Source organism: Musa acuminata, chromosome BXJ2-2 (genome assembly GCF_036884655.1).
Source record: "Musa acuminata AAA Group cultivar baxijiao chromosome BXJ2-2, Cavendish_Baxijiao_AAA, whole genome shotgun sequence".
NCBI classification, from domain to species: Eukaryota; Viridiplantae; Streptophyta; class Magnoliopsida; order Zingiberales; family Musaceae; genus Musa; species Musa acuminata.
The window spans coordinates 33,589,278-33,612,003 of record NC_088339.1 but is presented as its reverse complement, the minus strand read 5'-3'; the positions used below and the strand labels follow the sequence as shown (position 1 = coordinate 33,612,003).

The window sequence follows — 22,726 nt, the reverse complement described above, 5'->3', positions numbered from 1 at the left end:
ATAAAATATATTATATATTTAATCAGATTTTGATTATGATTATTATTCAGTAAAAATAAATTTTAATTAAGATAGTCTTAAATGATCGAGGAACTAGACAAGAGATGAGGAAAAAGAAGCAATAGAGGGTGGGGAGGGCGAAGAGCTAACAAAGTGATGTGGTCTCCCCTGAGGTCGATGATGAAGAGCTCAGAGAGATTGACGACGATACTGAGATCATGGAAAAGATTCAAGAAGGCGATGGGGAGGTTGTCATGCTCCCTCAACAAGGAGCTCTTTTATCAAGAGGAAAAGGGGAGTTCATCAATCGTGATTACAACACTACCGCCACTCTGCACGATCCTCATGGAGGGATCTCTTTGATTGTGAGGAAGAGAGAGTGACAGAGGGCAACACAAACAAAGATGAAGAAGGAGGAGCAATGGAGAGTGAGAATATGGTGGCATTAAAAGGTAGAGGGGATGGGGCGATAGCAACAGTGCTAAAAGGTGGAGAGGGGAGCCGAATGTCACAAAAGATGAGATGAAGTTAGCAAAGAGGAGCAAGAGAGGGTGTGACAAAGACTAAGGGGGCAACGTTGCTCGTGGTGGGAGTTGGGGGCTGAGCCGATGGTGACGATGATATTGGAGATAACAATTATCAAGGGTGAAGCTTATTTTATTTAATGATGCTTATTTTTTATCATTTCGATAAAAATATTTTTACCTCACCACCCGCTATTATCGATGTCATCGCTTTCGCTGTCATTGTCTCTACTCCCATTAAGAGTAGTATCTCCTCCTTTCCCTTCCTCTTCTCTTCTTCGAGCATCAATCAATTCCTCTTCGAGCGCAAATACCATCTTCGTTAATAAGAACTTTCGTCTCATCATCTCACATTTGTCCCTCGTTGGCACTTCTATCACCTTTGATCAAAGAGTGAGAAGGGAGGAGGATGTTAAATTATGTATCCCTATTTAATTAAATAAAATATATATTATATATTTAATCATATTTTGATTATGATTATTTATCAGTAAAAAATATATAATTATGATATAATTCTTTAATAAATGATCATTCTAAGAGGAATTAGGCAAAAGATGAGGAAGAAGGAGCAATAGAGGGTGGGGAGGGCGAAGAGCTAACAACACAATGTGGTCTCCCCAAAGTTCGATGATGGAGAGCTTGGAGAGGCCGACAACGATGATGAGATTATGGGAAAGATTCAAAAAGGCGATGGGGAGGTTATCGTGCTCCCTCGACTAAGAGCTCTTTGATCACGAGGAAAAGGATTGCCCATCAATCGTGATTCCAATACTACCGTCGTCACTCCTCCTCACGAGTCTCATGGAGGGATCTCTTTGATTATAAGGAAGAAAGTGTGACGTAGGGCAACATGGGCAAGAATGAAGGAGCATTGAAGAGCGAGACTATAGTGGCATTAGAATGTAGAGGGGATAAGGTGATGGCATCAGTGCTAGAAGGTGAAGAGGAGAGTGGAAGGTCACAAAAAGAGAAGATGAAGTTAGTGAGAAAGGACGAGGGAGGCTGTGGCAAAGACTAAGAGGGCAATATCGCTCGTGATGGATGTTGAGGGTTGAGACGATGACGATAATGGATATAACAACTATTGAGGGTGACGATGACTAGTGAAGTGTCGAACATATTTTTATCAAATTGATTACAAAAATATTACAGATAAAAATTAATTAAAAAGCATCATTTGATAAAAATCTAACATTAAGGATAGTTTTTAAAATAAAATGCCGAGGTAAGAGATAAAATTGCCACATTTTAAAAATAGGATTTGATTAGAATCAGAATTAAATTTATAATCCGATTAAAAATTAATAAATTTCAAATTATAATATGCCAATTGCCACCTTAGTTAAATAGACCTTCGATCTCATTGTTTTGGTTGAAATCCAATAAAGCGAATTTAAATCTTATAAATTCGCTTATAAAAATGATCTTACAGTTAAAGAAACAGAATTTAAATCTTATAAAAATGATCTATTTATTGGATGAATCAGTCATGTTATTCCATCGTTTTTTACCTGATTAAATAAAATACTTAAGCATATGAATTTTTTAAATTATATTTTAAAACTCAAAATTTGATTACAATAGATTTTTTAAACTTTATCCTTTTAATCTGTTGTTTTAATGTCTTATTTGTTTTCTTAATAGAAATCCATACACACTTATTTACTCTTTGACTTAAATTATGCCCTATATATTTACTACAGAGTAGTTTGATTCACTCGAGACGAGCGATGCATTTCTACATGCTTAAGACCCCAAGAAGACTAACATCTAACCTTGAAGGTATGGGACAAGCAGAAACCTATCAACAGAGCTCTGACTTCAAGATGAAGTCAATGCAACACACAACTCTTCTTCCCACCTCTAGTTGAGCTCGCTCCCTCCCTTCCCCGATGCCGCCCTCGTCACGAGCCTAATCCCCCTCACCCAGAGCTCGGCCGCCGCCTCCCCTCCCTCGCACACGAAGTGCACCTCCCGCTTCCGGGTGGTCACCACCCTGAACAGCCCTGGCTCGCGGGCGTCGCCCCTCCCCTTGCTGTTCCTCACGAACGCCGGGCTCGCCCCCACCTCCGCCTCCCTGCACACCACGTTCCTCCGCCCCGAGCTGCCCCACCGCAGAACCCCCGCCGCCGCAACCATCCTCAACACCTTCCCGTGCGGCGGCCCTTTCCCGCGCCTTGTGTGCTTCTTCACGTGGCCGCCGCGCACGACCAGCACCCGCGCCAGCTCGTCCAGGATTACGCTCTCAGCTTCCTTGCCGAGCTTCGCGTTGCTCCTCGCCAGCGAGAGCGCCGTCTCGCCGCGGCGCGTCTCGATGTCGCACCTGGCGCCCTGGAGGATCAAGAGATGGCATGCCTCCGCGTGGCCTTCGCGTGCGGCGAGCATCAGCGGTGTGTAGCCGTCTCCATCGAGGGCGTTCACGTCCCACCCCGTCTTGGACAGGAGACGCAGCGCGGCCATGTCGCCCCGCCGAGCCGCGAAATGGAGAGCGTGGAACCCCCCGGCACTCCCCTTCTCGAGTGCGAGCTCGAGCATCGCCTGCTCGAACATATCATGGTTCTCGTTCAGCCTGAACAGATCAATGGCCGTCTCTCCTGCCTCGCTGCGGAGCCTCACGTTAGCGCCGGCGAAGACCAAGACGCGGAAGGCTTCCACGTGACCCTCTTTAGCCGCCACCATGACAGGGGAGTACCCATTCCCATGCCGTTGGTCGATGTTGATGTCCGGTTGTGTCAGTAGCACTTGCAAGGACGCAACGTCTCCGTGCTGGGCTGCGAACATGATCGGGGAGAAAACCGATGGATCGCTCGATCTAGGAACCGTTCCCGAGCGAATCACATCGAGGACAGCATGTTGGAAGCCGACGCTCCAATTACTGGAAGCAGCAATTGCGGCAGCAGAGGCACCGGCCAAGCTCTTTCGACCGAGATCGGCGTCGCTCGACGCAAGAATTCTGAGGCAGTCACCGCGCTTGTAGCGTGCGCATAGCATCAGCGCCGTCTCACCGGCGTCGGTTGTCGAGCTCAAGTCGCACCTCTTATCGACCAAGACTTGCATAACGGAAGCCAGGCCGAGCCGCGCGGCCATGTGGATCGGCCGGAACTCGGTCTTCCGGCCGGCCCTGACCGGGAGCTCGCAGTCGGCGCCGCAGGACAAGAGGGTGTCGACCGCTCGAGGGTTGCCGCAGAGGATGGCGTGATGGAGGAGGGTCCGGCCATGATGTGGAGCATTAGGGGAATGGTGTTGCAGGAGCAAGCGGAGTATGGTGCCGGTGGACTCGAAGTACTCGACGGCGCACCACGCGGGGGTGTAGGGCTCGGCGAGCCCGGCTCCGACGCGGAACTCCTCACCGGTGGCGGCGTCCCACGACCACGCACCGAGTCTCACCTTCGCGTCCATCCGCGCTCCGGCCTGGATCAACGGACTCATCATGAATCCATCCATTCACGTACTCTACCGTTGCATGAGTGGTCGCAGTGTGGGAAGTACCTGTAACAACCGGCGGACGACGGCAGCCTGACGGCCGACGATGGCGGCCACGAGCGCGGTGCAGTCGACATTGGTGTGCAGCGCTGGCTTCAGTGAACGTAGCAGCAAACGAGATGTCGCGTTCGCGTCCACTCCACACTGCAAACAGATCCCCCTTGCAAATCAACCCAAGCTCCACTGGTGGACCAAATGCAATCGCGGATGGAACGGTGGCAAGCATGTACCTTGATGAGGCCATCGACAACGTCGACGAATCCCCGAGAGGCGGCCGAGACGAGCGCATGGACGGCGACGCGGGGGCGCACGAGATCGGATCCCATGAGAAGCTCCGCGAGCCGCGCCCTCCCGTGCAGGCACGCCTCCACCACCCCTTCCTCGCATGCTGGCTGCGATGCTCCGGCCTTCAGCAACACCTCCACCACCTCCGCGTGGCCCTCCCTCACCGCCGCCGTTATCGCGTGGCCCCGGAACAGCTTCTGGTTCACATCAGCGCCTTTCTCCTTTACGCACCACCGCCCAGCAATCGAAGCCACCAAAATTAGCCACCAAGAGCAGATTTTTAAGCCCGAGTTACATCATAACTCCGCTAATCGAAGCAGCAAAAGCATAAAAAAGAAGACGTTGGTAAGATAAAAAGGAGCTCCACGACTGTAGCACGATGATCTTTTTCCCCCCCTTTGTCTCTTTGTTCTTTATTTGGTCGCTCATCATTCTGGGCAGTACCAACCATGACAAAGAGTCGGAACAAGGGGGTATGGGACCGGAGATCTGAAGCCAGCAACTAAAGATATCGATACATTTCTGTATTCAACACTGGACTGTACATTTAAGACGCAGTGTCTGCATGCGCCGACGCTGAACACGCCTATCTCTTCACCGAAGCAGGCGTTCCGAAGGAGAACAGCTGGAGGCAGCATGACACCAGAGAGCCACAAACGTACGAAATCGTACAGTGCAAGTTTGTTCGATGGTCTATTCACCACTATATTGTCTCTCTTCTTTAATCGTTGTTTGGGCTACCACATTACGTCAATCAAGAGGTATAATCTTATTGGAAAACTGTGGAGCAATCACAACGAAGGAGTTTTGAGCAGGGCGGAAGACGGGAAGTACCCAAACGAGAGGGATGGGAGTCGCATTAAAGATGAAGAGGGAGACCACGATGATGTCTGCGAAGGATTCGAGGAGATCTCGGGATGGCTCCACATGTCGCCGTCCAACAAGAGGAGGGCAATCGAACGGTCCAGATGAGAGGTCGGTAGCCCGTGATACGGCGCCGCGTGCGCTGTCCCCTCTCCCATCGCTTTCCTCAGCCCGAATACGTAGTGGATAAGCCACGTGACCGGGGCACTCCCAGTCGCAGCTACTGCGGAACTCAAGAAGCCCCTAATTGCACCCCCCCCCCCCCATTTCATTAATTTCCTCAACAAATTAGAAATTTAGTAGGAATCAATCCGTAAGGAGGGTACGAAATTGACCACAATGAATACATGCTAGTAAATGAAGAGAGAGGAGAGAGAGAGAGACGGGGGCACAGTTTGCCAGCTAGGTGGAAGCATTCCACCCCTGTCCGTCGCAGGCGAGGCCACGCGAATCACGAGGCGGAGAATACACGGCCAAGATTCTGCCACGGAAGATAGCATCGGCGTCAAAGTGGACGACGGTGAGGCATCGGGAAATTGGGAATAACGGAACAGAAGGAGATGGATTTCTTATGGGGAAAATGAGGCTTATCCTCTAAATTGAAAGAAGAGTACACTAATTGGGTGTAACTAAGATCAGATCCGAACCCGATAACCCGTCCATTATGTACGAGGGATGTGTAATTTCGGATCAAACTGGAATTGGAAACCCAACCCGAGTTCGAGCCTATTTCTAAGTAAATAAGAGAGCGAATAAATGCAGAAATTAGCGCAATAATTATCGAGAAGAAGAGTAAAAATAAATGAATAAAAAATATATCTCCGTTTGATATACGAGAAGAAAACGTTGATCTCCAAAGAGAAAAAGGAATTCGAAGTAGGGGAGAGGAGATCGCACCAGGAGAGTGCGGACGAAGGGGAGATCGCCTGCTTGGGCGGCGAGAAAGAGAGCGGAGGCGTCGGTGCGAAGGTCCTCCCACTCCACCCGGACCTCGTCGGCGGCCTCCTCACGGAGAGCCACCTCCACCCGGCGTCCCCGCAGGCACACCGCCCCGACGTGGTTCACGTCCACTGCCGGGTCCGCGAGGCACTCCGCCGCAGCCCTCGCGTCTCCGCGCTGCGCCGCCTCCACCAGCCGTTGCGATGCCGCTGCCGCTCCTCGACCTCCCGAACCTCCTCCTCCTCCGCATCCTCTGCCCGTCGAGTGGGAGAATACCGCCATCTCCGCCACCGATCGGGGCCACCGACGAGGCATGTGCTCAGGAGTCGCCCCTAGCGCATCGATTTCCGCCTCTTCCCTTGTAGATCTTTGGGTCACTACCACTGCTTCTTCTGCTACTGTGCTCTCTTTCGCCTCGGTGGGTTACGGTTCTCGGGAAACTTGAAAGGAGAGGGCGCCAGGGGAAAGAGGAGGGGGGTGGGAGTTAATTTATAGTGGGAGAGTTAACCGCGGTTAATGAACGAGGCAACAGAGTTATTTCTTTTCTTTTTTTTTTTCTCTACCTTTTCTTTTACCCGCAAGCAGGCGCGACCGGCGGGTCCCACTGCGGGATTCTCGGTACGGAGGAGGTCAGTGGTGGCGGTGGTGGCTCCAGATCTGACCAGGTTTTTCCAATACATTTTGTAAGTCGGTTGAGTGAAACCAAGTATTGGGTTGGTAATCAAATAAATTAATTACAAATTATTTGATTGTTCCAATGTCTTTAACTGGTAAATAAATTTTTTTCTAGTATGAAAGTAAAATTTTTATGAAGAAATATTTCACCTAAGGCTCGAGTGTTGCAACACTTGTTTCCATGCTGGTAATGTAATGGCTTCATCGGAGTTCCTACTCAAACATGTCAACAGTTGTCTCTAAGCTTCACTGTGGACGTGGACGAGTCTCGTGTATGTGATCACAGAAAGAATTCCAGGAAGCGTCAAATATTTTTCTATGACCAAATAAAAATGTCAAACGGTAGAAAGAATTATAACAAACCAACTTAGTGTATGGCCTAAAAAACAAAAAGCCAGAACGCAACCTATGAATCTTAAACTGGTCAAACACAACATCCCAAGGCAGGGAGAGGCATTGCTCGGCATAAAACTTCCAATGTTTCAAGAAAAGAAAACAAAACAAAGGCAGGCTTGTCCAGATGAGAAGTACCAATAGACATTGGAGTGAGGAAGTGCTGTGCTACTCGTAGGGTGGGGATGGGGATTGGGGACTATGATTTATTGTTGCCCTGTACCACCTTGTTCTTCCTCTTGTTTCGGTAGGTACCCGTCCGATCCTACTACACTGTGCTCTCCTGCCATTGATGGCACCCGGTTCACTCCCCTAGGAACAAAATCCCAATGGCCTTTGGGATGTCCCTCCTCATCAACCCTAACCCTCTGTTCAGGACTCAGCTGACCATCCACCCTACTCATTCCAATACATTTCTTTTCACAAATTATAGGCACGACAATCAAGAAAAAACTTGCATGTAATAGGGTAACATTCAAATTCTTCTAAGAAAAATATCACACTGGTTAAGGAGTAATGTGCATAGCATAATCATCAGAGTCGAATATCATCTAGACAATGAGAAAATAATAAATATAATAAGAACACATGAATATTCTTTAAAATATTCAAATATCTTTGATGATAAATAAAAAGGTTGATGGTATTTTAATCGATTTAAGATTTAGATGATCTAATTAGCGAACCAAACCGATCGAAAGTGTTATTCGATTTTTAAGATCCACTTAACTGGATTTTATAATCAGGAGATGATAGGTCCACAAATACCTGTTTGAGGGTCCATCGAGCTGCAGCTTAGCCGAGCCGAGAGCCGAGTTCCAAAGCACGTTGTAGTACCCGTAAAGCAAGCGGATGCAGCCACGTGGCTGTCGTCGTCCCCGGCAATCTAAAAGCGCCGGGTTCGCCTGCCGCCGGTCTGCGGTGCACATGAAGAAGGAAGACATGAAGGATTAAAGCGGATACCATCGCCCCTCTTTCTCTCGGTCTCTCCAAGATTTTGTCTCATTAGAAGAATAGGTCAGGGAGAGGACTGCAGGCCAATAATATATGTATGAAGGGAGAGAACGGAACAGGCTTTGTGGCCGGATCTCGTGTGTCATTCTGCCTGTGTGACAAATGCGGCTATTGGAGTTATTCACCGTGAAAATAGGAGGAAGCTGCAGTGCAGTGCACCTCGCTGTCTGCAACTAGTCTTCGTTGAAACATGTGAAGAAGGATGACGGTGTCGATTTTACCTATCACCCCGGAGAAAAATTAACTGTATTTTCCATAATTGGTGAATCCATACAGTAATAAGAAGAAAAAAAGAATTGGACTTTATATATAAATAAAAATATATATTATGTGATGGGTTGAGTCATCTACCATCGTGAGAGAGTGTGAAAGCCATAAATCAAAAGAAGTCTTAGATGGAATGACATCGATTAAAAATTAAGAGGAAAAAAACTCCTCATACATCGGAAAAATATATACATGTTTGTCAATTAATCAAGATATGAGGATGATTTTAGAAGTGATGATCAGAAGGGTCATTGATTTCAGTTCTACCCAACGGCCAATCTGACTGAACTCACAACTCCCCCAGTTCATACCACACAAATGGGAAACCAGAACCCTATAACCACAGGAGATCTGGAATCGTGACCCAGGAGCCGATCGACCTGAGGAGGAGAGTATCTCAAGGCATAGGATCCCCGAGAAAGGAGACGTGTGCACTCACATGCAGCGTGTCAGTACATCTCAGGAGATAATATTCCCAGCCACCTTATAATTTGCATGGGTCTGCATGCCATCACCCTCCTCCAACAACCACCGTACGTCCATATGCCTCAATGTCGATATGCACTCATAATAAGTCAAACCTATCCATGCATATATGTACCAGATCATGGAAGATAAAGGCTTAGAATATGTACCTTGGTTGATGTGTTTGTAAGCTGGATTATGGTCATTAAGATCTTGTGGGGGCAGCACGTCACATGCACCATTACGACTGGGTTAGCACTTAATTCTGTCGCATTTATTTGCCTTGGGATTGGTTTACGGTGAGAGGAGATCGACATGGCAGGAAAAGAGTCGTCTTCATCATGGCGATGGTCTCCGTTGAAGCTTCTCCCGTAAACTTGTGTCGAGTGCTATCTTCGGCAATCTGCTTGCATGAACTCCTTAAGGTTATCCCCATTTTGATGGTCGATTAGTTGTGCTCTAATTAATGGGGAATTAAATGCGATCTTATCATAGCACCAAGTCCATTCTAGTCCTAAAGTATACACCATTTGATGAGATTCATCACGAGGTATCGTCCACACAAGCACTCAAGGAGAATCTTGCGAGGGCTTTTTACCCTTTCAAGGTGGACTATGCTCCTTATCAAACACTAGCTCTTCAACTCTCTCTCTCTCTCTCTCTCTCTCTCTCTCTCTCTCTCTCTCTCTCTCTCTCTCTCTTATCATGGTTTTCTATGAAAGACGAGTATGGACTCTGCCATTCCATTACCATTATATGATATAGATGATCATGCATAGAGATGCGCAAGCATTAAGATTATAAATGCAGGTTCTGCTACCTCCATGTCAGCCTTCCCGCAGCTATTGCTATCAAACTAATATATAGCTATGTATCTCTCTGCATCAGCACACGTTTAACAGCACAATTCCATTGTCTTCTCTAAGTTAAAAATGATGTTCTACTCTACCATAAAGTAACTTACAAAGTATGACACTTGTAGGGTTTGTAGCAGCAATGCCTGAGCCAACTTCTTCCTCTTGGTGTGTATAAATCTCTGGTGTCCTCATGCTTTTAGATGTACCATCTAGCCTAAGCCTATGGTCTAGACCATATATGCCTCACCTGTTTGGACCTTGAAAGCACTTGTTATCCAAACAGATAAGAATAACTAGCTTGTCAAAAACTGTGTCATGCCTCTCATTTGTGGCCTTCCAAAAACTTGGCAACTACTCTAGGTCTTAACCCTTAGCCTTCAGCTCACCCTATGGAATAAAATGCCCTTATTAAAGGAGGCCCAAACCCTAATCTAGCCTTGTAGGCATGTATCTCGAGACCTTCAGCAGGACATCTTTGTCCCACTGGCCAAAGCATCACCTAACTTCAGGCCTACTTCACTCCCACCAATCCCTTTTCTAGCAGCTCTTAACAAGAAGAAAGTGCTCTGTGAATTACAGGTAGACTTCACTAGATCATGGTGACACTTGTTGTGCTTACAGTAGTGCGGGCTCAAGTTGTCCTCTTATAAATAAATGGTTTTGAAGGGTGTCATCATGGTCCTTCCAACTTTAGGATGGAGACAAAATCATGGCTAATCCATTGGTTCCATCAAAAAGGTCCCTTCCATGGTGTTTTGGGTCTATATAATATTGAAGGCTCATGAAAAACCTATGATTGCATAAAGTGCAACTGAGGTGAAAAAGAAAAACCCAAAGGGTCTCCACTCATGTTTGCTTGTGTACCAAAGCTCCCAAGCCCAAGCAAATATCATTCCCACTCAGTCTTCCCATTCAATGTGGTCCTCCTTGTTCTCCCCTTTTAATGCAGGAACTATGTGTGAGACATTACTCAACAGAAACGGAGATGACTGTAGAAACAGACCATGGAAAAATAAATACACAAACAATCATGATTCCTCATTCAATGGAATTGAATGAGTTCATGATGCTAGACGTGGAAGTTCTTTCGAAGGCCATCAGGTCTCATGGAGTGCTACACCCTTGCATGCACAGTCCTCCTGAAAGATCTTGAAGGGAAGGTGGACCATTGCAGGGGTAACCTAACTTAACTAGCTGTGCCACCATCTTCATCTATAAAACCGGGTTTCAGTGGGTTCTTTCCCAAAGAGAATCTGCTCAGAGTGCCAATATAAAATTTGACAGTTAGGAAGACTTCATTTGATTCTTTTGCTATTCTATTCCAAGACTGTTGTGGTAAACATGTTTGAAGTTTGAGCCATGACCTGCCCATCATAGACAGCATCTTTCCTACTTCAACCTCTACAGTCATAAAAGATCAAGAAAAGTAAAGAACTGCCACCAAGGAGTCAAATGTCAACAATGCACTATAAATTTTATAGTATACTGACCCGGCTAAGTACCTAAGCTACCCGAGAATTAGGTGCCTATTTTTCTATCCAAGCCCGTGTTTAATGAATCGAGTAAACTCCAAAAATCTTGGATCTAACAAAGTGAAAGGACCTTAGTTAACTATCTTTACATTTCCACAAGTATCTGCTCAAGTTGTGACATGGTTATAACAAAGTTAATGTTCCGGTCACAGCACCATACTTGCAGAAATTCTTGTCGATTTTTCGTGACTGGCATCTAAATCTGATAACAATTAGCCGCAGCTTAATGCATGCTGAAAACAAATAGCATCAGTTATTCATAACCACTAAGATATGATTAACTTGTAAGAAAGAACGGTATCTAATAATCTTTGTAAGTGGAAGAAAGGGAAGTGTTTGAGAGAATGTCTCGACGAAAGTCTAAGCCACAGACCTAATATATATCGTCCGGCTCTCTAGCGATGTGGAACGATTCCTTGGTCGTCCTCATGTATTTTACTAACAACCTTAAACTTGAGCAATCTCATGTAGAATCATGCCCTATCCTATCCTATCCTATCCTATCCACCGGCGCTTGAATCTCGATTAACCACGCCGTTCACTAAAAAGCAAGAGAAGCGATCTAGGGCAGAAAGCCTCCATAAACTTCCGTCCAGAGCACGAAGTAATAATGGAAAGAAGACAGAAGACGTTTCTCGCAATTCTGGACCCGTTTTCTCGAGCGATTAAACGAAACAAAAAGAGAAACCGACAGAGGAGAGGAGGGGAATACCGGGTTCGGAGAATTCTTCCCAGGCGGAGGCCATGGCGCGCGGAGGGATTCCCCAAAGCTCGACGGCCCCTTCAAAGCCGTGGGGGACGCGAGCCTAGCAGCGCCAATCCATTTTGCTTGGTTAGAGCTGCTACCGGGGATGGATACGGCCCAAATGCGCTCCCAATGTAGTCTAATTGGTCGCTTGGGTTGGGCTCCCAATCCGAGCCGAACCATCATCAGCTATATATAGTAATATATAATACACACCATCAACAATGTGAAAATACTAGCAATTACACTGAAAGAGCGCATTTTATGTATTTTACTATGTACTATGCCAAAAACAGATAGTATGATAACTTTGTTCTTTTTATGAGATTTTGCTATCTTTACGAGAAGGTTTTTGTTGCATAAGCACCAATTCGAGTCGTACAATACATCCTTTCATTTTATATATTTTTAAAAATTCAGCATAAACCGATGTATCAAGTGTCGATACACTAGTACGATCGATACAATATCCTATATTCTACATATATCAAGAAATGATTCAACAAAAAGCATAACACCAAAGATAGATGACACACTAAAACAGTCGATTGTTTACATACGACTATTACAGAAGGTAAAGATGACAAGTACCATATTTTGTGCCTGGTAGATTACTAGAAGTACCACATGAGCAAACCAATAGCTGCAAGTCCAAAACAAGTGCCTGGGTTTGCATACAAATTATAGCAGATAAAGATCAGACAAATCCTACAATCCGTCTCTTTGACTGTTTTTCTACTGCATAGAAACGAGAATAAACCTCACTTATCCTTCCCCAGCATTGAGCGGACTCTCATAGGAAGCCCGTATAGTCGGATGAATCCAGCAGCATCAGCCTGGTTATAGATTGATCCAGTCTCAAATGATGAGATGTCCTCCCTGTACAGGCTGTACGGGCTTTTCCGTGATGCGACGGTCACTGACCCCTTGTACAGCTTAAGGGTCACAGACCCAGTAGTGGTCTCTGTGATCTTCTCCATGAAGGCATCCATGGAGTGTCGAAGGGGATCAAACCATCGGCCGGCATACACCAGCTCGGCGTACTTAAGTGCAAGCATGTCTTTCATCTGTATGGCCTCCCGGTCGAGTGTCAAGGACTCCAGCTCACGAGCAGCCGCCCACAAGATGGTGCCACCTGGGGTTTCGTAGACACCACGGGACTTCATACCAACCAAACGGTTCTCAACCATGTCTATACGTCCAATACCATGCCTTCCACCAATCTCGTTGAGTTCTGAAAGAAGAGATGCAGGGGACAGCTTTCTTTCATTGATGGAAACAGGTATGCCTGATTCAATCCCAATTTCCAAATATCTGCATGATGTTTCACTAATTATTTAACAGAAAAGGCAAAGGTGCATGGCATGCTTGAATAGTCAAATAACCAGCATACACATCATACCATCTATAGTACTCTAACACGTCACATATACACATTTTGAATGTTTTAGAAACATGGCTTATGGATAGTTAATAGCTTATAGTAGCGCTTATGAACACACTAAGCATGGCTTAGTTACTTGTCGGTCTGTTTAGGCATAATGGTTATGGTGACACAACTGATGTGAAGAATAAAACACTCTTAATAATTTAAAGGTAAAGTTAATCAAGAAAGTTTGTGATATTCAATCCAGCGTCCTCTGCTTTAACATTCATAAGCTCTAGATGGACTGCCTATAATAAAACCTAGAAGGCCGATTTCAAGGTTGAGGGATCTATGAAAAAGAGTCCTCCAAGCACCCCTTGTACAAGGCTATCTAGATGAAGAGGAGAAAAGACAACATCCCAATAGCTCCACATGGATTATCTACTAGGCATAAACTATATGTAAAGTAACCAATTCTAGTTCTTTATTAAGGTATCCCCTTTGATGGAAATCAGAACACTATGTGTCTATTTCAGTTTCCCACATTGCTCAAGCAGAAGAACAACAAAGCCAATGAGGAAATTTTTGAAAGAAATTAAATTTTAGTTTGATTGAAGATTACAAATCTTTTGATTAAAGATTCCACCTTTATAAGAAAATACTATCATTATAGAAAGATGAAAGCCTATCAATCAAATATATTATAAAAAAACCAGTAGATTAAAATTTAGTTTCCCATAAAACAATCATGTTTTATCAAATCTTCAAGTCTTTCTTTCTCTTTTTACCAACTCTATTCTCAATCCCTTAAGCTAGAGCACGCTTTAAATTGTCTTACATCACCCTTCTTACTTGAGGAACTTATAAAGGTGGGATTTAATCAGCAACCAAACTGCATGTCAAACTAACACTCATATATACCACCGACTTCAGATATATATCCATAAGTTTTCACACTGAAATACAACCACAAATCTACATTAGCTACAAATCAACATGCACAATATCATAACTATCATCAATGTGAGAAACAAACACAACAGGAAAAGGCCCCACTTACTCGGGTTGATTAGGTGCGTCTTCTGGATCAACACTCATCATGTACATGTCTTTCTTTGGCTCATTCGCTGGGTCCTCAAGAATGTCACCCTTCAAATCAGAAAATGAACTTACAATGGCCACATAAAAAATGTTTTTTAATCTTGTTACACACTCTGGTATTTGCAGCATAAAGACTATGTCGAGTGATATCAATATATCTTGTATCTACTAGCATAGTTCTTGGAGCCAAAAGTATTCAATTGGAATCAAGGGATGGTATATTGTATTGACCTCTATTAACTGGTTTTTGAGCAAACAAACTCAGTTAAACCAGAAGTTAATAATAGAAACTCGTGTCAGCGACTTTAGGTATACAGTTTCTACTATTCATTCTATTGTCAGCAACTTTAGGTATACAGTTTCTACTATTCATTCTATTGTCAGCAACTTTAAGTATACTATGTAAGAATGCACCCATCCCCCCAAACTAGTCTTAACTTGTTCCATTTTCAATTGTTTATGGTTTTGTCACTTAATACAAATGCCGACAAAGAAACAAGTGATTGGATAAAGAAACTGGAAAAGGAAAGGACAGCTTAGAGACACTTCATACAAACAGCGTCATAAAACTAAGCACAGAGTTCAATAAATGAGGAAAGCAAGCTACTCAGTTGTCTACAAGATTCAATTAAACCACTAAGATTCAATTAAACCATGTAAATAGATATAGACAGTATAACAACCCAAGCTAGTCATCCAAAGCAAGTGAAGAAGATTAGCCAAGACGAATAATTTTTTGCTACTATGGTGAACAATTCCATCTTAATTTGATAACATCATAGAAAAAGATGAAGTGGCAGAGATACCTCATGGCTAAGGTGCCAAAGATTCCGATCTCGGCTATAAATTGATTTCTTTGTAACGGGTATAGGAATATTGTGTTTTTTCGCATATTCAACAGCATCCTCTCTCCCTGTTATCTCCCATTCCCTCCAAGGTGCCACAACTTGAAGTTCAGGGTTTAAAGCAAAGAACGTGAGCTCAAAACGAACCTGTGGCCAAGGTTGTGATGGAACAAAAATGAACAAGACATACATTTAGAAGACCACAATTACTGAACTACAAGTACATACCTGATCATTTCCTTTTCCTGTGCACCCATGTGAAACAGCATCTGCACCAACTTCTTTAGCAACATCAACCATTGCCTGACATTAAAATAAAGTTTTCTCATTTTTGTGATCAGTCACAGGAGTAAGAGTAATTATCACTTGGTCATTCATATGTTAATACAGTCATAGTCAACATATATCACTTGAACATTTTGAACTTGCTTAAATAGGAAGAGAGATGGCAGACTGTAAAAATGTTTATCTTGTCTAACCTGATTCATGTTATGTCATGCTGCTGGATGCCATCTACATACACAGTGTACGATGAAATTCCCACCAAAAAAGACCCATTCATATCACCATGCCTTATCACATAGCATGTGGGTGCACGCTTTGTTTGAGTGGCATGCTGACCGTGTCATCATCAGTTCAACAGGATGTGCCACAAGCCATGTCATATTGTGACATAACTATATGCATCCAAGAAATGGGTTCATTAATGCATAAAGAGCATAGGACTTAGTTTTTATGTTCTGCAGCATCAAAAGAGAAAAGGAAACCATAGGAGGGCAATTAAAAGAATGTCATTTATTAGTTGCACCAGTAACAGCTACTGACTCACCAAATCTTAGTAAGATTCTCTTCAGTCTTCACCCTCAGACATCACTCTCAAGGTTCATTGTACAAAACCAACCAATCACGACCACCTAAATCTATCATGTAGATCACAATTTTTGTGCCAACTTTTCATTTTCAGTATCTTTCTAACAACTTAGTGGTTTCTCCAAATTGCAACCCCAAAGACCAACAAAGTCTAAACTAATAGATTCTCTGAACTAACATCATCAAGTTATGTTCACATATTAGCACTTTTTCAAACATTTGCTTTCTCTCAATTTCAGATCCTAAAAAAAACACTAGGTGGTTTCTCAATATTGAAGGCACCAGGGTCTGTCGTACCATACTTTACCGACGTTTCGACCCGGACTCAGTACCGGTACCGGTACGGTGTACCGATCACTGTAACACCTACGGTGCTACAGTGCGGACCGGTATGTACCACCCGTACCGGGCGGTACGATCCGGTATGGCAGACATTGGAAGGCACAACCAAGAAAGTTTAAGCTCACTGCTATGTAGTGCCTTCGTAAAATTATGCCGGCGTCTAGCACTTTTCTGAACATTTTTGGATCAAAAAAATCAAATAATATAAGAAAACAGAAGACATATTTGTCTGGAGGATGATGAATATTGGAAATGATATGATGTTCAAAAGATCCTTCCCAGTAACTACACATAAATCAATAAGTATTAGTTTCTGGATTATTTCTTCAGTAAGCTCAAGTGTATCATGTAAGCATGTCTAGGTGCCAGGTGCAACTACATTGACAATATAACATAATCCCTAAAGACGTATCAGAAGTGATAAGGTATATTTTGGGACCGGGCTATGTCACCATCAACGCCGCGCCACATCACCGCCAGGTCCGCAAGAGAAACACTCCCACGTGCTAAGCCAGGATCCGTACCAAGGCATTCCTCGGTACATCTCGTCCCGGAAATCTCGGGACGACGCCGTCGGGCGCCGTTCCACGCGTCCTGGGACGGCGACCGCACAAAGGTACCACCTCACCCCTCGAGGATCGGCCGCCACGCCAAACCCGCGTATAGCCAACCCTCGTACAGTAGTATAAAAACCCATGGCCAGTATCCGACCAGAGGGAGGCAAAAAAAGGAGAGAACCAAGCACTCACTTACTCATCGAGGGGCCAAAGTTGGGAACCACCCGACGAGGGCCTTCTGTGCAAGAAAGCGACCACCCCTGAGCCACAACCAACATCCCGATCGAGAGACGCCAACCAACACGGACGATGCCAGCACCCCGTCCAGAGGGTGTGACCAACCTCGACAACCACCCCTCAGCCACTGAAGACTCCCGACATCAACCCGCGGACCTGGCCGTGCTGACTCATCAGCCACGACGCATCAGTTCATCAACACTACTTGATAAGGAGAGCAACCACCCCCTTCCAAGGCGCAACCATCGGCAATCGAGAGATGTATTCCTTCAGACGAGTCCAACGTCCCGATCGGCGCCCAGTACCATCTATTCAAGAGACCGGACACCATCAAAGTGCTACCGTCTCGACCAAGGGACACCGACCAACATCCCGACGATAACGCCCGACCTACGATCGATCAACCTCGACGACCCGTTACGCCGATCTTCGACTCCCGACATCGACTCGTGGACTATGCCATGCTAACTCATCAGCCACGACACCTCAGTTCATCAACAAGAAGAATACAATAAGTAATTGGATTGGCCATAAATCATCGAGATATATCAATTGTCGAGAATATCTAGATCAACCAGGAACTGGCTAGAACAAGTGGAGCCAAGAATTGGTGTAAGCTGTAAGAATTGGATTGATGGCCTAATATAAGCAGGCAGGAACCAATTGTTTTCAACAAACCGATTCTTTGAAACAACTGGTTGAGTCCAATACGTTCCTTGAAAATTCTTAATTGACAACATTTATGCCCAAGCATAAGCATCACCTTGGCTATAACAGGCCGAGCCATTGAAGTTCCAAGCAAATATTTTCTTTCATACACTGCACCGGCTCGCAAACAAGGAAATATATAATCCTGAACAAATTCCTCCTTTAAATCCTTTACAACAAGTTGGCTTGCACCACTAGCCTTGGCCTTTTGTTCCAAGCCATCCATCTCCAGGTCACCCTGTAGAGGAATAATCAACACACAAGGAAAAAATAAATGATATGTATTTAACATCTGTGGGAAACTAATGTATTTAAATCTAACATGAAAAAGAAAAATCCAATGTTGATGGAAGCAAATGGACCAATCCGACAATAAGGTTCCATTTAATTCAAGAATTCTTAAAGAGAATAAGTAAATTATTCCAAATAAGTTAATTACTTGTACCTTTGTTGGGTTAAAAAAATCACAAACAAAATATATCCATTTAACCAAAACGGAATAGCTAACATGAAAAAGAATAATCCAATGCAGATGGAAGCAAATGAAACAATCTGACAATAAGGTTCCATTTAATTCAAGAATTTTTAAAGAGAATAAGTAAATTATTCAAAAAAAGTTAATTACTTGTACCTTTGTTGGGTTAAAAAAATCACAAATAAAAAATATCCATTTAACCAAAAGGGAATAGCTAGTGTTATCATTATGGGAGAATAGGTTAATCTGTTGATCACACCATTTGACCAAATAACTAACTATAACCAATCAACTACTTAAAACAGGGCAGTTGTTTCATAAGTTATTAAAGGATAAGTCCTTTAATTCATCACTTGTTCTTCAACCCAAGATTCCCTAACTAATGAATTGCAAGTCCATTACTTCAGTTAAGCACACAAGAACAAACAAAATTGTGTCAAACATTTAGGCAGCCTCCTATAAAGGAGGCAATTAAAATTTGAAGACATGAAAGATTTATAGGGAACCAAAAGCACAATCAGAAAATGAAATCTTTAGGCTATAACACATTAAAAACCTAAAATCATGAATCAGTAATAATACAAGCGCATTTTTCTTTAGTAAAACACAACATATAATGTACCAACATAGAAATATAAATTACACACTTGTCCAACATCTGCAGTGAAACACACAACTTCACATCCATAGTTCTCCCTGCAATTTATAAATGTTAGAAAATGATTCAATAAATGTTAAAATGGGCATATGGACTTGAAACGTACAAGTCAAAATATCATGAACAACTGCTTATCCACCCAATAACATTGAAGAATCTTTCTGGAATATCAGAATTCAAAACCAACAGAAATTCAAGGGGACAAAACAACAAAAATCCAAAGCATGGTACACTAAGGCATATGTTGTATAAAAATATAACAACAAGCCGTGATGTCCCAATTTGGGTCGAGCTACAAGCATCTTTTCTTTTCATTGAGTTCAAGGCATGTCTTTCATGTATTCCAAAATATGTTTGGCAGTGCATCAGGCCTTTTTTTTTTTTCTTATTTTCAATTACCTCAAAATAAGTGAGCCAAGGATTCACTTCCTCCTCTAAACCGCAATAGCAAATGCATTAGTAGAATGCACAATTACAATGGCAACCACTAATAGAAAAGAATATTCTTATAAAATACAAGTTATACCTTAACCAAGGGACTATCACTGAGGTGTCCAAACCACCACTATAAGCTAAAACCACTTTGTTCAACTTTCCACGCAATCCACCACCACTGTTGCTACCAAAAACATCAGTAGTTTTGGAAAGCACATCTTTATTTGTTTCACCGGTGATAACATTTTGAACACCTGCATATTACAAAAGCAAACAAATTAAAAAATCCATAATACACAGATGATATCTTTTTGCCATTACATGATACCATATTGTGTTGGCAGACACATGCCAAAAATAGTTTAGTCACATATCAGCACCTCTAACATGGTTCAGTAGAATCAACTCACATGTCTATCAATACATTTGAGCATGATATGTTTTGTTTATGCCGGTGCATGCCAGAAAACACAAGCCAGCAAGACAATACGACATCACCTATATCATGGTTGACATATTGTACGCCCACGACATTATAGTTTGTTTCTTGCCCACGTGTCGCAACAATCAAATTTAATGTTATGGTGAATTTGTTGAATCTTTTCAGCCAAAGGTCGTGGAATGATCTCGGATGTGTCCATACTTGTGGAGCAGTTAGAATACATGAATTTGTATCCGTATGATTAAAAAATCCTTTACGAAAGCACGGATATATCTTCAAGTCACCATCGCCAATCATGAGTGCTCCACTCGATAGGATAACAAAATAAAGTTCTCCTTCCGAAGGAACTATAATTATGGAAATTCTTTATATCTTCTTTGGCCTCCCTCTGCGTATGTATTTAAAAATATGACAATGAGCAAACTACGTGAAGGTACTTTGCTAATGTCTAAGCACTTAAACAAGAAGTTACAGACACTTCTATTTACACTAGTGCAATCACTGACTTCAGTTTAAAGAGATACACAATGGTTTTACCTATATGCCGTTCTGCATGGTTATCACTATTTTTTGTTTCCCCAAAATTCAGAGAAGATTACTGGCTGGAACTTGGGAATAGCCAAACAAAATGCACCATGCTGATATCTCACGTAGAAAAATAAAAAGAAAGAAGATCATCCGAGTGGTTATACCTTGATTCCGAGGTACATTCTTTTTCTGTAGACCTTGATAACTCATCACTTTACCGTAAAATCCACTATAACTTGCACCAATCTAGGGACACGTGAGCTTAACTATTAATAAGTTGTTCTAAATGCACAAAGTACAATTAAAAAATGAACAGAATTTGAAGTAGCAGATTAAATGGCTTCAGTACCCCCTGGAAGAAGCACAATTTCCTCTGGCAGCCAAAGTTATTCCGATGAACTGGCGTCCCTACATCACATTCGATGGATATATTTCAATTATATTGCACCAAAACATCCTTAATACGCACCGGTTAACAAAGAGAAAGCGCAGTTTATAGTATATTTGAGAAGATTTAAGAAGGTGCAAATATGATATTGCGTTTGTCTCGGCAAAAATTTCTCCGGTCGAAATCCAAAAAAGGAACCGAGAAATGTTTCGAGAATGAATTGAAGCGTTCCAAATCAGCAGAGAAATGCGAACTTCGACGTCAATATGGCATCAACATGCACCAAATCACCGTCGAGAACCCACTTTTAGAAGCCCAGAGACGGAGAGAAGAGCGAGGAGAAACGGAGATGAGATATGGGGCCACCTTGGAACCCGATCTTGGAGGACGAACAAGCACTGTTCGCCAGCAACTGAGACATCCCCGCAAAGGACCATCTCCCGAAGGACGACCTCGGCGGCGATAAAAAAGAGTAAGGAGGCCCGAAGGCAAGCGCAGCCGGACTTAGGGTTTCTCCGTCGTTGAAACCTCAGGGAACGACATACGAAACGATTGCGATTACGACAGGCCTCCTCCGACACGAGTCTCCAAAGTCGCTTCCCGAGTCAATTTTGCCACGTCAATGAGTGTCCAAAGTCGCTTCCCGAGTCATTGTCGTAAATTGGAGCCGTACGATCGACGATGGACGGTGTAGATCCATTCGTCGTGTAAAGTTTGTAAGTTTTGGTTCTGGTGGTATATTGTAAATTATATATAGACTTCTTTTTCTTATTTGTTCATAGCAAATTTGTACATAATTGATGTGACATTTGATTGGATATAATTATTTATTTATTATTTATGATCAATTGCAAGGTCGTTAAAATTATTTATTTTTCATATGGCTCAACTTAGCATGATTAATCCATACTTTATCCTTTGGGGTCATGAGATAGGAGTCTTGAAATTAAATCTTCGGAAAAATAAAATTATACGCATCATTTTGGGATCCACATTGAAAAGGTGAAGTCATAAAAGGGCCTAGTAAAAAATATATATATTATAGGACTAATGATGACTAATCAAAATCTAATCTTGATAGTGTTTGATCATGTGCTTATGATTCTAACCAATATTTTATATAATACCCTTTTGATTGATCATGTGTTTATTTTGAAAAGACAAAACAGATACATAACCAATATTTTATAAAATTTCCTTTTGGATCACCATCGCAAAAGCAAAATCATTTTTTTTTTTATGGGTCGTGATCCATTTTAAAACATATGATTTTTCCGTACCATCATTTAAAAAAATATAACATATTAAGTATGAGTAAACAGATATTAGAATCTACTTACGTGACATGACATGTTGACTCATAATAAATTATTAATATAATGACATTCATAATTTAAGTTTAAAATATTTATTTTAACTCTTGTGGTTTTAATCATGAATCACTTAAATCTTTATGGTTTTACTTGTGTCTAAAATAATTTATATATTTTAAAAATATAATATATAAGTTATTTCTATCGAGTTTGATTTAATAAACGTTAGAATATGATATGCTAACTTATAATAAATCATTAATATAATAATATATATATATATATATATATATATATTAAAAAAATTGATATCACCATCAATGACATGATGAGATGTTATCATAGAAGCAACCACCGGTAATAGTATCGAGATGTTATTGGCTAGCAAGACATCGTAGGCACACAACTTCTCCTA

At 42.6% G+C, this 22,726-nt stretch overlaps 2 protein-coding genes across 8 annotated transcripts; both read right to left on the bottom strand.

The window, feature by feature from the left end:
• Window positions 1–2,142: 2,142 nt before the first annotated feature.
• On the bottom strand, window positions 2,143–12,173 carry LOC135606216 (uncharacterized). Of its 6 annotated transcripts, none has more exons than XM_065097120.1 (9): window positions 12,014–12,150; window positions 9,083–9,315; window positions 7,935–8,401; window positions 6,924–7,562; window positions 6,662–6,755; window positions 6,057–6,538; window positions 4,241–4,516; window positions 4,017–4,154; window positions 2,143–3,938 (listed from the first exon to the last, which is right to left on the bottom strand). In XM_065097120.1, the coding sequence occupies exons 6-9, from the start codon at window positions 6,411–6,413 to the stop codon at window positions 2,391–2,393; spliced, it is 2,319 nt and encodes a 772-aa protein (XP_064953192.1). In that variant the 5' UTR covers window positions 6,414–6,538; window positions 6,662–6,755; window positions 6,924–7,562; window positions 7,935–8,401; window positions 9,083–9,315; window positions 12,014–12,150; the 3' UTR covers window positions 2,143–2,390. The 6 variants fall into 6 exon arrangements, with proteins under 6 accessions (XP_064953192.1, XP_064953193.1, XP_064953194.1 ...); XM_065097121.1 differs by lacking the exon at window positions 9,083–9,315 and having other exon boundaries at window positions 7,935–8,082; window positions 8,306–8,401; window positions 12,014–12,146; XM_065097122.1 differs by lacking the exon at window positions 9,083–9,315 and having other exon boundaries at window positions 7,935–8,082; window positions 12,014–12,137.
• A 385-nt stretch (window positions 12,174–12,558) lies between these two features.
• Window positions 12,559–21,524, bottom strand: LOC135606214 (argininosuccinate synthase, chloroplastic-like). 2 transcript variants are annotated; one of them, XM_065097118.1, is made up of 10 exons: window positions 21,365–21,524; window positions 20,960–21,018; window positions 20,775–20,856; window positions 19,732–19,894; window positions 19,195–19,243; window positions 18,128–18,310; window positions 15,587–15,661; window positions 15,320–15,505; window positions 14,473–14,561; window positions 12,559–13,360 (listed from the first exon to the last, which is right to left on the bottom strand). In XM_065097118.1, the coding sequence occupies exons 1-10, from the start codon at window positions 21,417–21,419 to the stop codon at window positions 12,808–12,810; spliced, it is 1,494 nt and encodes a 497-aa protein (XP_064953190.1). In that variant the 5' UTR covers window positions 21,420–21,524; the 3' UTR covers window positions 12,559–12,807. The 2 variants fall into 2 exon arrangements, with proteins under 2 accessions (XP_064953190.1, XP_064953191.1); XM_065097119.1 differs by lacking the exon at window positions 18,128–18,310.
• Window positions 21,525–22,726: the final 1,202 nt, after the last annotated feature.

Excerpts from the sequence above, each read along its gene's own strand:
- LOC135606216 (XM_065097120.1), bottom strand. The coding sequence starts at position 6,413 with ATGCCTCGTCGGTGGCCCCGATCGGTGGCGGAGATGGCGGTATTCTCC. Across the intron at positions 4,517-6,056 it reads CCTTCGTCCGCACTCTCCTG|GAGAAAGGCGCTGATGTGAA; the intron begins GTGCGATCTCCT and ends TGGTGCGTAAAG. Across the intron at positions 3,939-4,016 it reads TCGTCCGCCGGTTGTTACAG|GCCGGAGCGCGGATGGACGC; the intron begins GTACTTCCCACA and ends CCGTTGATCCAG.
- LOC135606214 (XM_065097118.1), bottom strand. The coding sequence starts at position 21,419 with ATGTCTCAGTTGCTGGCGAACAGTGCTTGTTCGTCCTCCAAGATCGGG. Across the intron at positions 21,019-21,364 it reads CTCCAAGATCGGGTTCCAAG|GGACGCCAGTTCATCGGAAT; the intron begins GTGGCCCCATAT and ends AATGTGATGTAG. Across the intron at positions 18,311-19,194 it reads TCACTGCAGATGTTGGACAA|GGTGACCTGGAGATGGATGG; the intron begins GTGTGTAATTTA and ends ATTCCTCTACAG.